Source organism: Vicia villosa, linkage group LG2, assembly GCF_029867415.1.
Source record: "Vicia villosa cultivar HV-30 ecotype Madison, WI linkage group LG2, Vvil1.0, whole genome shotgun sequence".
NCBI classification, from domain to species: Eukaryota; Viridiplantae; Streptophyta; class Magnoliopsida; order Fabales; family Fabaceae; genus Vicia; species Vicia villosa.
In genome coordinates, this window is record NC_081181.1 from 209,532,560 (window position 1) to 209,548,165 (window position 15,606).

At 34.6% G+C, this 15,606-nt stretch overlaps 2 protein-coding genes across 2 annotated transcripts; one reads left to right on the forward strand and one right to left on the reverse strand.

The window, feature by feature from the left end:
- The first annotated feature begins 5,136 nt into the window (after positions 1–5,136).
- LOC131651209 (uncharacterized) lies at positions 5,137–7,934 on the forward strand. Its single transcript, XM_058920877.1, has 11 exons — positions 5,137–5,274; positions 5,647–5,914; positions 6,018–6,108; positions 6,205–6,295; positions 6,429–6,530; positions 6,634–6,759; positions 6,850–7,007; positions 7,100–7,220; positions 7,313–7,486; positions 7,622–7,675; positions 7,755–7,934. The coding sequence occupies exons 1-11, from the start codon at positions 5,137–5,139 to the stop codon at positions 7,932–7,934; spliced, it is 1,503 nt and encodes a 500-aa protein (XP_058776860.1).
- Positions 7,935–13,338: 5,404 nt separating this feature from the next.
- LOC131651210 (uncharacterized) lies at positions 13,339–14,817 on the reverse strand. The gene is made up of 3 exons (XM_058920878.1): positions 14,314–14,817; positions 13,988–14,219; positions 13,339–13,871 (listed from the first exon to the last, which is right to left on the reverse strand). The coding sequence occupies exons 1-3, from the start codon at positions 14,815–14,817 to the stop codon at positions 13,339–13,341; spliced, it is 1,269 nt and encodes a 422-aa protein (XP_058776861.1).
- Positions 14,818–15,606: the final 789 nt, after the last annotated feature.

A 15,606-nucleotide genomic window follows, 5' to 3' on the forward strand; every position in this document is an offset into this window, starting at 1 on the left:
CCCTCTCCATCCTCTCTATCTCTTTCTTAATTTCATTCTCTTTTTATTATATTTTGTTTTTTAATGATGAGTGAGAGTGAGATTAAGAGAGATAGAAAGGATGGAGAGGGAATGAGAGAAAAATGAAGGAGAGAATCCAAGTCCGTGTATGTATATATATATATATATATATATATATATATATATATATATATATATATATATATATATATATATATATATATATATATATATATATATATATATATATATATATACATTAGTCATTTTTTGCTATTGACTTTAATGGTTATGGTTAATGGATTTGATGAGGGAATGATGTGATATGTTCACATTTTCCAAATTATGTTAATGTGTCATCATCTTATTTCCACAAAGACTAATGGGTTTTCATTGTTTTTGTTTTGGTGCGCACTCACTTAACAAAGAAAAAGAAGGAAAAATGCAAGTAGATGTAGGGTTTCTTGGAAAAAGAATGGACATTTGTCTTCTATTCTTTTAACTGCTTCATTTTACAACAATAAATTAAGATGGTATTTGGAGTTTTTTTTTTATAATCAAAGAAGGTATATTAAAAAAGCACAAGGGATGCTAACCCACGGTTACAAAAGAGAGAAGTCAAAACCACTTCCAAAACAAAACAAAAAAAAAAACTCCCACCCGACAAACCCATCCAAACTAACATCGAAAACACAAAGTCGGATTCACACACCAATCAACTCAAAGAATAGATTCTCTAACATTGTAGGAAGAGATAAACCATTCTCAAGCCACTAGTTTCATCATCCCAAGCGCATCAAAATTACTCAACAAGACTATTGAAAGTAACCTCATTTCTATAATTCTAACCCCCCAACAAAAAGCCATCCCAAAAAGTCATCTAATATATATTTTAAACTTGGTTCTACAAATAGACTCCAAAATACAAAGACGATAAAAAAGATTATCCGAAAATGATGCGACATTAAGGCGAAGTCAATCACAAAGCTTAGTCCACCAATGAAGAGATACCGGACAAAAAGCAAAGAGGAGACTTAGGGGTAGAGGTACTTCTAGTTGGTGGAACACCATTTGTCATCTTAATTTAGGAGAGTGGTCTGCTTCCGACATATATTCTCTTAGAGAAGCATATTTGGCTCTTTTGCCGCATACTACTAATATGTCTAATTCGGTATGGAGGTTCTTTCAAAACAAAGTATCTTATTTAGTTTGGAGGTTCTTTCGAAACAAAATAGCACAAGAGATAATCTATTTAGGAGAGGAGTTTTTGGACAGTGTAATATCGTTGCATTAATCTTGGATTATTTCCATGCTCATTCATAAATGAAAATAAAAAATATATACTAGTAACATATTATCATATTTTATATAAAAATCAGCCTCGGTTAAATGCACCAATTCATTTGTTGTGTTATTTAAATTTCATAATTATTTTATAAGTTTGTGTGTAAATGCCATTCTAGTTGATTATTCTATTTAACAAAAAAAAAAAAAGTTGATTGCTTATATCAAGAGCCAAAATGCAACTAAAATTGCCTAAATTTTTAGCACATGGTGTTAAAAATAAAAAGTTCATCAATTAAAATTCAGCATCCAATTCTTTTTAATGATTTTTCAGCATCTCACTGATATACTAACAATCTTAAAGGTATGTTTGGATTGGTGGAGCACAGTGGAGTAGAATGGAATATAGCGGAACAGAATATAGTAGAATGAAATAGAATATAAATCTCATTCTATTGTTTAATTATTCTATTAAAATTGTCTCACTCTATCATATACATCATAAATTGGATGAAATTAAAAAATGGAGAATTGGATGAAATGAGATGAAATAGATTCCATAATATTTCATTTCATTCCATCCACAATTTACAAATTCAAATAATAAAATTTTATTAGTTACCATTTGATTCCATTCAATTCCATCCCATATCACCCAACCAAACATATCCTAAGAGTATCTCAAATTAGAATATTTAAATTGGTTTTAGAGAAAAACAAATTAATTATTTGTTTTTTAATAGAAGAAACTTGACGTGACATAATATATAGCATAAAAACGTTGAAGTGATTTATTAGTTGTTGTTAGCCAGATATTTTCGACTTTAACCTTTTCTACATGAATGTGAGATAAAATGTGGAAATAAATACTAACTTTAGGTAGCTAAGTCATGTGTCAACACAAAGTTACAAATTTGATAAGTGGAGTTTTTGAAGACGTTTTCGACAACAGTAATAGTTTAAAACGGTTTGATAGTTAAAAACATGTGGAAACACATCAGAAAACAAAAACCCACGTAGAACATATGAGTCGAATTTTGGAGATTAACCGTTATTGGCAATTATTGATGTACATAGTATATAAATAGATTTCGTTGTTGTAAAGAAGGTTCACAATTTCATTATGTTTTCTCTAGAATTCACACATCCGAGTCACATAAATAAGAATTTGTGAGAAATGTATGAACTTGTGTCTCAATCTTTATTCAAGCATTTTTTTTATCCAATTGCTTTACTATTTTCCTTTATTTGATTTATCCATTTCAACATTTTTGCATTTATTTTTTTGAATCTTTACAATGCAAACCTTTTAGCACTGTTACATTTTCTCAAAACGTTTAACACAAAGTGTCCTTTAGGTTTTTAAGTTTGATCCTACAAGTGAATTATAATTCGTGAGTGTTTACTAAAAACACAAATAAACTAATTGGCACGTTCAGTGAGACTCTTTTGTACGAAATTTAAAGTTTTGCAAAAAATGTATGTGCTTTTATGTTTGTTTTTCATTCTTCACATCTAAATGTTGTCAATTGTTGAGTGTGTATGCATCTGAGAAGTCACAAATTTGTTAGTATGTTTAGATCATCACAAAATTCATCCCCTTAAGGATTTCCTCCTCCCCAGAATAAGGCTCCAAATGTAGAAGAGCAACCAATCGAAACGACTGTTGATGGTACATGCACTTCAACAACCATTAGAGTAATTGCTCCTATTGTGAGTCAGACATTAGTTTTGACCAAGACACCAAAAATGGTTATTCCACCACCAACTAATTTTTCTGTCAATCCCGTGGTTACACAGACCACCATAGGAGGTATTAGGCATCAATTTCTTCCAAGTTTTACAACTCCCCTAGTGGTAAGGAATATCCATATGAGCATGTCCGTCCCATTTATACCTGCCTCCCAAAAGTCCAAAAAAAAATGCGGTGGGGCGAGCTTTGTTGAGGGTGAGGGCCTAAAACTTTACCTTGTCCCGCAGAAAAATGAGTGTGGGGCGGATAATACCGTGGTCATTGCATATTTTAAGCCTAAAAATTATAAATTTTTGTGTCAATTCTCATACTAACAAAAGCCCGCAAAAAGATATGGAGGGACGGGGCAGACATATTAGAAGGTGCGAGCCTAAAAACTTAACTCGTCTCGCAAAAAAGTACGGATAAAACTGACATATCCGGTGGGTCGAGCCTATTTTTCCACTCTTACTACATACTAAGACCACCTCCAATGGGAGGTTCTTCACTGCCGTTTTCCAGGTGGCATCAAACTTTATGTTCTCAAGGTGCTCCAGCTGGCCAACGGAATAAAGAGAAGCAACGGTTCATTTACTTTTTTTTATATTATAAAATACAAACTAGTCATTGAGGGACCCAATATGAACATAATATGAATAAAATGTTAATTTATAAAATAAAGTTGTGGGACCTAATATGAATTCTTCAGAATTGCATCATTGGAGTGAAAAATTAATTGAGTTGTTTCAAGTTGACGTGGCTTAATAGAGTCCACAAAAAACTTAAAAATGAGTTCACGGTTGGAGATGCTCTAACACGTCAATACGTCAATGTACACAAATAATGCAATGACTGTTGCCTCTCCTTTTCATCCATACATGTTATTAGGGTATGCTATAAACAACCCTGGTCAAATAGGTCAATCAGATGAAAATTGGGATACATCTTTCAGTGTATATCGACTACACTCTAAAAATTAAGTATTTGTTTAAATTGATACATAAATATAAAATGAATATTATTACTAGAGATTACATCTAGACCAACTAAGATTCCATCGTCATAATGTAAAATTCATTTTTATTTCTCTTCATCCATCTCCATCTCGTTCCAGTTCTTCATTTTCCTTCTTCTTTGTCCTCTTTGTCTTTCTTTTTCACAATACTTCATCTATTTATTCATTTTTTTAACTCCACTTCATTTTCTTTCTTTTTCAATAATCCAGGAGTTTCTAAAATGGGAGGAAGTAAAATATTGTGTTGATAATTTATATGGAAGAAATCTTCTAACATGTGTAAATATGAAAAAGTGACGGTGATGCTAGTTTAAAATAAGAAAATTGTAGAGTAGTTGTTGAAACCACGAGGTGAGAATTTGGTTCTAGTGCTGAACAACTAACTAATGATGATTGTTGAATTTGAAGAAAACTTTTTGACACAAAAGGATAATGTAGTGTTGCAAAATCAAAACTTAAGACTTATCTCAAGGTTTGAAATCTTGATTTAATAGTATTAAATATGTCACATCACCTAATTTGTACGAGATGTCATAAGGATGTAAAAAAACTTATCCTGCTTAAATCTTAACAAACAAACAAAAAAGTTATAAAATTTTTAAGCTTGCTTAAATATATATGAGAAACACAGATATATCTATAAAATAAGAAAACACAAGTACCTGATAAAGACTCATATGCCTTTTGTTTAAAAAATTCCACCTATTTCTTTTAGGGTCAAAATGTGTCCAAATAATACTTTTTGTGACTAAATTCTGACTTTGGCTTCAATCTAACTAATTGTCTCTTCTGTTCCTCTCTCTATTGGCCAACTTATGTACTATTTGTCCTTTTATTTCTAATCTAACTGAACCGAGTAAGGCAATATCCTCCTCCAAAGACAATCTGTACCCATTTACACTTTTTCCTTACTCCCAATGTTGCTTTCCAATCACAATCCCATATGCATTCTATCGTTTTCTCCCTCTTCATCTACCGTCACTCACCATTCTTTCAACCTATTCCTTTCAAAAGCTTGCTAACCATTCAACCCTTTTTTGACAATACAACTTCCTCTTCCACCGAAGCTGTAGCCATAGTTTAAACCCTAACTTTAGGCAAGAAAATGGCACGACCGTTGGAAAAAATCTCTAATGTTAATGATGAAAAGGAACTTTGGAAAGTTGCTGTTAAAATACATCACAAATGGAGTGTCATCTCTAACAACAAGGAACATTTTGAAATGGTTGTTTATGATTCTGAGGTTAGTTTCAACATTGAAGGTTAAACATGACTTAAAATTTTTTTGCTTGCAGCCATTATTTATGTTGTTTTCGTTGAATCTGTTCGTTTTGTTACAATAACCATCGTTTATTATATTTTGTGATTTTCTATATTTTCATACAGTATGTTTTGGTTTTGAAAGGTTAATATTTGGTTGTAGGGAGGTGTTAAAGAGGAAGATTTTGTATTGATTTTTTATATTTTATTACAGTATGTTTTTGTTTTGAATGGTTAATATTTGGTTGTAGGGAGGTGTTAAAGAGTATGTTTTTTGATTTTTTTATCGTTGGATGTAGGCTATATTTTATGGTTTATTTTATATTGATGGATTTTGTTTGTATTACCTCTGTAGGGAAGTGATATCCATGTTATCGTACCTCCCGTGTATAGGCAGAGTTTTGATTCGCTCTTTGTTGTTAATGATACTTACACTATTGCAAACTTCCAAGTTCAGCTGAATGATCTGCTGTTCAAACCTTCTGCTCACAAGTACCTCCTTAAATTTACTGGTGGGACCAAAGTTGGGGATAGAAACGTGCATCAGATTCAGGAAAAGGCTTGCAGACTCACTCCTTTTCTTGATATTTTAACTGGGAAATGGAATAAAGATCAAGTTTTAGGTAAAACTCTATATACTTTTTGGGACAATCTCAACTTCTATGTAGCACTATGCATCTAATCTTTCATTCAACCTGATGCACGTTTTCCCATTGTCTTTTACAGATGTTATTGGAGTGGTTGATAAAATTGGGTACACACAGGCCCAGGTTGGAAGTAAAAAGCAACAGGTCAACTTTGTCATTCGCGACTTGAGGTTGAAAGTTTGTTTGTTACCTTTCATACATCTTAATGGTAGCCCTTTATAGCTTATATTTTGTCTGATTTCTTAGTTTAAATGTGCATTTTGTAGCAACAACACTATAACGGTTACATTATGGGAGGCGTACACGGTGCAGTTTATCAACTACGTTGAACAGCAAGTCGATACTTCCATTCCGATTGTGATTCTGATTCAATATGCAAAAGTCAAATAAGCTTTTGGTATATATTACTCCCATACTGATTCCTACGGTTCATAAAGTGTGTTTTATGTTTTCAAGTCAATATTGTTATTAACTTATTTTGTGTTTGCAGGAAAATATCCACTATCTGTTACCAACACTTACAATGTCACCAAAGTGGCTATTAATGAAGACATGGAGACAATCAAACAATTCGCCAAAATGTACTAACTTGGTTTATTGCAATACCCTGCACTTGGTATCATCCTTCATAATTAACACTGACTATGTTTTTTTGGTATTCTGGCTTACACAGGATACTATAATGGCTGTCTCAGGCCTTCGCAGTTAGCAGTCTCAGGGCAGGTCGCAAAACTCATACACTTCTCGCCAATCACCTTCCCAAAAAATTGTTGTCTAATGCTGTTCTTCTTCCTCTTGAGCAAATTGTTAAACTCAAAGAGGTAGTAATCTTGCATTTATTGTTTAAGCAAATATACTCAAACTCATATACTATATTTGATTTTCCGTTTACCACCCTTTTGTAATCTCAGACAACTTTTTGTGCTACGGTTGCCACAATTACGAAAATCTTTGCGTCAAGATATGGCTGGTACTACCAAGCATGCCATGAATGCCCAAATAAAGTCACTGGTGATAAACCTCCCTACAAGTGTACAAAGGGACATGAAACGGAAACCGCCATATTCAGGTATAAATGCCAATCTTTTATTTGATCAACTAATTTTCACACCAACTTTATCTGTGAAATGTGAACTTACATTTTTAAGGGTACAAACTTAGGTATAAAATAAAGGTGGATGTTCTTCATGCTGGTACAAAATGCAAGTTTGTTTTGTGGGACAAGGAGAGTGGGGAACTATTGGAAGTGTCGGCTGCTCATATGCGCGAAACAATGTTTCAGGTACCGACAAAAATATAACTTATGATTTTTAAAACATGCTGGTTCAACACTGCATATAATAACTCATGGTATATATATTCATTTTTATGTAGGCTGGAATATTTGATCCCCTCGATTTTCCCCTGGCACTTGACAAGCTGCTGGATCAGGAACTTGCATTCAAAGTCAAGTGGCAACCAGATTGGTCTAATTGCTCTGTCATCATGTTAGTGAAAGATAAATCTGTTGTGGATCAACTAAAAGCTGAATGGGTGGCTGCAAGTACAGTTAATTCACAATAGCTATGCGCCCCTGTGAACCATGTAAGATTTGTCTTGCGCTGTATCTAACATTTTCTGCTAAATTAGTTGAATACATGTCGAGTTTTATTTCTGATTTTCTTTTATTCATCATGTTTATAGATCAAGGAGAGTGTTGATGAGGCTGTTCCTGTTGATGATTCCGACATTGTTACGGTGTTGTTTTGAGACCTATACAAATGCCACTTATTTACCTACATCAATGTACTTCTTTCTCACATCTTTTTAACTGCAGGATCCTGAAATTACTTCAAAATTGCACGGTGAACCGGTCACACCTACGGCAAAAAGACAGAACCCGGATCCATCCAATGAATCTACAAGTCTTGCAACACACGGCGAAGGAGATTTGTCTTCGACAAAACTTAAGAAACCAACGAGGATCACTAGGAAATTAGTGAAGATTGAAAAATAGTTTATAATATTGTCATGGCTGCTATTATTTTGGGTAATTTTATGTATGGATTCTATTTGGAAAATACATATTTTGTTGTAATATTACATTATTACTCGACTACTGTTCGATCAATCTAATGTATGTTACGGTATTATACTACTGTCAAATCAATATAACGTATGCTTTCGGTATTATACTACTCTCCGATCATTTTAACATTGTTACTCGACTGCATTATTTGGTTGTTTTATTACATGAATGAAACAAATGTTTGTTTAAATGTTTACCCAATTTTCTCTTTATACCATCACCACAATTTATAGGTTTTATATATAGTATATAAGTAATATGGTAAAGTACTTAAACAGACTCACATTTTGCTACTTTAACTCTTGCTAACAACATAATAGAAATTACGTCAAACAATACTACATACTAACTTAATAAGGAATATTACATGAGGAAATATAATTTTATGTTCTAATACAAATACTTATACTTATTTAATGAGTAGTACTACATACTTATTTAAATAACCAGTGATTAGACACTTACTTGAGGCAATTGGGTTGCTTTTGCCTTTTGTGTAAAGGTAGCCCCCTTTCATGTCTCACTTCCATCGATTTTGACTTGAAACCTGCACAATGATTCCATAAAATATGGTAAAGTACAGCCTCCCACTACCTATAATCTTGGCCTACTTTTTTATATATTTTTTTCTTATATAGTTTTCTTATGTAGAGGAAATTCTGAATTTTTATACATTATTTTTCATATTTGCCCTTATTTCAAATTTGAAATTTTCCCAGCTTTTTTTAAATTGACATCCTGTTTCCCTCTATTTTTATTTAGATGAAGGACCAATTACTTGCCTCCTTTGTTCAAACCATTGAGATCTAACATTTGTTCTGTTTTACAAGATAATCTATATCCATCCATTTGTTGGTTTAAACTACACTTCATACAATCAACTTCTTCATTTCAACTAAGTTCATTTCAATGGATGGCAACCCCTTTGATGCAAATGATTCCACTACAACTCTTGCAAGAAAAAGGAGGAGGATTTTGTTGTCAAACAATAAACTCTCTAACCATGGCCATAACAAAGAAAACCAGCCAACATTAACACCTTCTGCTGGAACATTCGTTGGCTCATCCAGGGACACAGCAATAAGATCTCCCCTCCAGCTTACTATCTCTAACGATGCCCACACTCTACCATCTCAACACCATGTTTCCATAATACAAAACAAAAAAAGATCAAGATTTCTTGCCGGCAATGGGGTGAATCTATTCAGTCGTTTCAACAATGTTGAGACATCTCCATCGTTCCATGTAGGTGAATCATCGAACACCGGCAAACGGCAAAAATTCGGTCAAAATCAACTACTAATTTTTACCCCTACTGCTCTTAACAATTCACACACTTCTCCTAAAATATCAAACCCACCATATTTATCTCCTCCTACTCCTAATGTAACTAGACCAGATTATTCCTCTGATGATAGCAAAGGAGATTCTGAAGAATGCGACTCATTTGGACACAACTCTGATTCAGATGACTCCATAGAACCTGATGATATTCATGATCAACACAACCAGTGTAAGTTGTTATTTAACTTCTCTTGACATAATATCCGCGTAAATTGATACCCGTTTGAAAACAATTAATATTTTATTTTTCTGCACCTTATTCTGACATTGGTGACCCTGTGTGGGAATGTTTAATTTGACAAGCTTGCATGTGGTATGCAGAGCGCAAGAATATGAGAAAACATACTATTGTTCCAAAATTCGAATTGTGTTGCAGGAGCGGTAAAATTGTTTTACCCTACATGAAACAACCACTGTTACTGTTGGAAAAGCTACTTCATCACAAAACTGATCCTGAGAGCAAAAACTTTCAAGCCAATATACGAACATACAATGCAATGTTTTCGTTTACATCTCCGGGAATGAAATTTGACACTAAGATTCCCAAGGGAGGAGGTCCTCCAACGATGCTCCGACACGGTCAAACATGTCACCGGATAGACAGTCTTATACCACCACTGGGTGAACTACCACAATATGCCCAATTGTACATTTACGACACTGACCACAAGATTACAAATAGAATGCGTTGTTTCAAGTAATGAAGTTTCTTTTCCTAAATACCAAAGTTTTTCTACGATTACTTAGACAAATAACACTATGTTTGCTACTATGTTTTTCAGGGACAATACATCTATTAAAACATCTATTGTTGCTAAGTTAAAGTGTATGTTAGATGAAGTTAATGTTCTTGCCAAAGCGTTTCGAATGGAACGTGATATGTTTAAGGCCAATTCATACGTCGAATTGAGGCTGAAACTTATCAGTGACAGACATGACGATGGTCGTGTGTATAATATGCCAACCGTTGTGGAAGTTGCTGCCCTTATTGTTGGTGATATTGACACAGGTGAAAAGAGAGACATTGTTGTCGAATACCGGAGTGGTAAATTATAAAGAATAGATGAGTTCAATCCAAGTTATCTTTCATATCAATACCCATTGATTTTTTGCTACGGTGAAGATGGATACCGGAATAATATCCTTCACAAGTATAAAGATGAGACAACTGTTACAAGGAAGAATAGGCAATCTATCAAGGATTGGCTGTGTTTTCATCTCCAAGAATGCACAGATGAACCTAAAACATTATTGTACTCAAGGAAACCTTTCCAACAATTTTTGGTTGATGGTTACGCTATGATGGAATCAGAACATCTCAATTGGTTGCGAAAAAATCAATCCAAGTTAAGGGTCGGAAAATACAATAATTTGCAACCAAGGTGTGAGGAAGGAGGCCAGAATCCAGGTAACAAACAAGGTAAACGTGTTGTTCTGCCATCTTCTTTTGTGGGTAGCAAACGATACATGGATCAACTTTACTTCGACGGTATGGCAATTTCAAGCAGATTGGGATTCCCAGATTTGTTTATCACCTTCACATGCAACCCAAATTGGCCAGAGATTACACGGTTGCTGTCCGGGAAAAATTTAAAACCTCGTGATAGGCCTGACATTGTTGCCAACGTTTTCAACATCAAGTTTAAAGAGCTTATGGTTGATTTAAGAAAAAAACATATTCTTGGGAAAGTTTTTCCCCCCAATATGTTTCTAACTTTTCACTATTCTTTATTATTCACATTTACCATTTTTTTAACTTATTTATGCAGTTATGTATACAATTGAGTTTCAAAAGCGAGGCTTACCCCATGCTCACATTTTGATTTTCTTGCACCCCCAAAGCAAGTATCCAACATCGTCCGACATTGATAACATCATTTGTGCCGAGATACCTGATCCTTCACTTCGTCCTGCTTTATACGCACTGGTAAAATCACATATGATACATGGACCGTGCGGTCTTTCACGGCCTAATTCACAATGTATGAGAAATCGGCAATGTTCGAAATATTATCCAAAAAATTTCATCGAAGATACAATTGTTAATGCTGAAGGTTATCCATTATATAGAAGAAGATCCAACACCCATGTAATTACAAATAATAATATCAAGTTGGATAATAGAAATGTGGTTCCCTATAACACTCGGTTATTGTTGAAATATCAAGCACATATTAATATGGAATGGTGTAACCAATGCACTTCTATCAAGTATCTATTCAAATACATTCACAAAGGAAATGACATAATCGGTGCAAGTGTGGTTGCTTCTAAGTCAAACACCGGACTACAGCATGAATGTGTAAATGAGATCAAACAATATCTTGATTGTAGGTATGTATCTCCGAGTGAGGCGTGTTGGCGAATATTTTCATACAAGGTTCATGGAAGGAAACCTGCTGTTGAGCGAATGTTTTTCCATCTCATTGGTGAAAAGGCTGTCTATTATAAAGATTACAAATGGAGCATGTCTTAGAAAATGCAAGCGTCACAGAATCTATGTTCACATCTTGGCTGGTAGCAAATGGAACATATGAGGAAGCCCAATCATTAACATACGGTGAATTTGTTACAAAGTTTGTTTATGTTAAGAGAAACAGATTGTGGAAGCCACGAAAAAGAGGGTTCACTATTGGACGTTTGGTGTGGGTTCCACCGACAACCGGTGAACTTTTCTATTTGCGGATGATGTTGACTGTGGCAAAGGGACCAACTAGCTATGAAGAAATCACGAAGGTCGGTGAAACACAATATGAAACCTTTCGAGAAGCATGCTTTGCAATGAGATTTTTAGATGATGATCGAGAATACATATGTGCGTTAAAGGAGGCAAGTGCTTGGGGGACAGGTCATTATCTTAGACAATTGGAAATGCATAGGATACCATAGTTGAATAGTTGAAGCAAATAATGTTAAATATAGTGCATGGGACCCAATTGATGGAGTGATACATAGTGCATAGGATACCATTTTTAATAGGAGTGATACATAGTGCATGGGACCCTAATAATGTATAATATAGTATAAGGCATATATGGTTGTTGGATAAAAATGACAATAAAGCAATTGAAAGTAAAAAAGAAAGTTGATCATTGCATGTGAAAACAGCTGGGACCGCATATATGGTGTTGGTAAAAGACAAAGGAATATATTCCGTAAGCATGTGATATGTTGGGAACCTGTTTTGCATAGAAAATGTTGGAAATATAATAAAATACTTGTATGCAAAATATATTCCAACAACATGTGACTATATGCTGCCAATTATAAGTCCCACGTGAAAGTAAATTTGGAAAGAAGGAAAGGATGAATTATTGAAGACCTTATGATAAAGTAAAAGATTTATCCTACACCCATGAGGAAGAAAACAGGGCACGAATGATTTGTTCTAAAATTTGTGATAAAAAAAACTAATATGAATGTTGGCAAAGATGTAGTTTGAAGCTTTGCTATGGAGAGAAGTTATATATTTCATTCTCAACTGGGAAGCTAACAGAAAGAAGCATTGAAATTCAATTTATAGTCTCAGGTAAAACAGTTATGTTGTTTTGATTATAATGCCTTGGTTGTGATGAAATTTTGAAAATGATGTTAGTTTTAGAGGTAAAAATATTTCCTTATGTTCCGATTGTATGTTTTGGTCGGTGTTTGTAGGGTAAAAATATTTGATCTAATGGACATATTGAATGCAAATGAAGAGCAAAACAAACATAGATTCAAAGTATAAAATAATGTTGGAAATGATATTGCTACATACAGAACAATAACAGTTAAGATTGTAGTTCAAAAATGTTGGGATCCTTTGCCTTTTGGATGATCTGCACAGGAAGGTAGGTTTTATTAGAATGCAAAATATGCTAATTTAAAGTATATATAAACGACAGTAAGTATACTATAGAAAATGTTATCAAGAATTAGTGATAAATAATTATTCTGTGCCATATACATCCGGAACAGAGAAACTGGAAAAAAGATATATACGTACCGTCTAAATGTTGTTAAAAACTTCTTTGTATACAACATTACATGTTGAAAGCTTTGGGATGTTTTTATCATCATGTATCAATATCTTGATACCTCTTTTTGTTGTAACTCGTGAAACGGCAACATAAATCTGTCCATGTATGAAAACATCCTGAGGTATATAAAGTCCAACCCAATCCAACGATTGGCCTTGTGATTTGTTAATGGTCATGGCGTAGGCTACAATAACCGGAAATTGATGTCTCGATAACTTGAATGGCCAAGGAGATTGAGATGGGGACATATCCATTCGCGGGATGTATATAACCTTTCCATTATTGTTATCACCCATCAATTTGGCCTCAAGGACATGAGCAGCCATTTTAGTTACTATAAGCCTCGTCCCATTACATAGACCTTGTGATTGATCAATGTTTCGCATAAGCATGATTGGTGTTCCAACCTTTAACTTTAAGTGATGGTTGGGTAGGCCAGAAGTTCTTAAAGAGCTGAGGAATTTTGGGCTAAGGACTTGAAGAATGTTGCTGTCATGGATTTCTGATCAATCAACTGAGTTAGAGCTGTAGTAATCTCGTATTTCCCCTATAAAATTATCCATTAGAAAAGATATAACAATCTAAAACACAGTATCTATAAATAATGCAAAATTCTACCTGGCATCATGGCAAGGACATGGTCATTGATTGTATCAACAATGTCCAAAGTGGAAGCAAGAATGGCCCTATTTTTGAGATAATCACACGATTGGTAACAATTTAAGAAATCAGGATATGTACTCTCGACGATGGCAAGAATAGGGTCATCGAAGTCTGTAATTAACAGTTCGGGCGGTATGTCAATGTTAGCATAACCGTCGTTAGGTTCTGAAATTCTTCCCTCTCCTATCTTTAAAAGCCAATCTGAAAAATCCGCAATTTCCTTTTTATCTTCTTCACTTGGTCCGGAGGATAGACGCATGTTTTTTTGTCAAATTCAAGACTTTAACATAATGCCAAATGTAAGAAGCGTTAATTGTTGAATGGACAATGTCAGAACGGCTTCCTCCGGGTACAACGGGTAATATCTGACGGAAATCCCCACCAAAAATCACAACCTTCCCTCCGAAAATAGTTTTGGAGTTACTGTAATTACTCATGACATCCTTCAAAGTCCTGTCCAGCGTTTCAAAACAATATTTGTGTGCCATTGGTGCCTCATCCCATATAATTAGCTTTGCCTCCCTTAGAAGACCAACGCTAGGGTCATTGAAATTAATTTTGCAAGTTGATTTTTCGACACATGGAACTGGCAACTTGAACTTTGAATGAGCTATACGACCTCCTGGCAACAAAAGAGATGTTATCCCACTTGTTGCAACAGTAAGACAAATCTCATGCTTAGATCTCAATGCACTTGCAAGTGTTCTCCACATATATGTCTTACCGGTTCCGCCATAACCGTGCAGGAAGAAGACACCACCTTTTTGTTTGATAACGGCATCCATGATTTGGTCATAAACCTTCCTCTGTTCATCTTGTTAACACCATAATAACAAACACTATAAAATGACATTCATGCATAAACAACACTTGTTGACATTTGTTCATATAAGGATGTAAATTAGTAATAAGAAATATGTTAATCTTAGATTTCATTACTAGTGAGACATTTGAATAGGTTATCAAATTCCGCCTTCATGTCCTGGATATTGTACTGTCTTTCATCGTATATAAGCCGGTTTCCCAATTGTTGAATAACATAGTCATTCGGATAAGGAATGGGCTTGAAATCATGTAATCACTTGTAAGAATCCAGAGTGTGGCTTCAGACTGTTGGCTTCTTATAGGAAGAGAAGTAATGCATGGAAAATAGGGTCGATTACGCAACAACACACGTGTGTCAACCCTAACACTTCCCAGGATCATACGAAACTCAGTGGCGATCTCATATGTCAGGAGATCTTGCCTCTAATAAGCGCTGATCCGTCTTTGAAGGTCAAAAATATTATCTCGCATATCGTTACAACCTTCAACTACACTCCATCTTACAGAAAGGCGTGGGTTGCAAAAACAAAGGCAATTGAGATAGTCTACGACAACTGGGAGGAGTCATACAAAATTCTTCCCCGCTACCTTACTGCGCTACAAAGTTACGCACCTGGCACTATTACTATTTTAGAGACACTGCCCGCGCATGCCCCGGATGGAAACCCTGTCTAAGGAAACGGAATATTCCATCGGCTATTTTGGGCGTTCAAACCTTGCGTACGAGGGTTTGCACATTGTAAACCCAT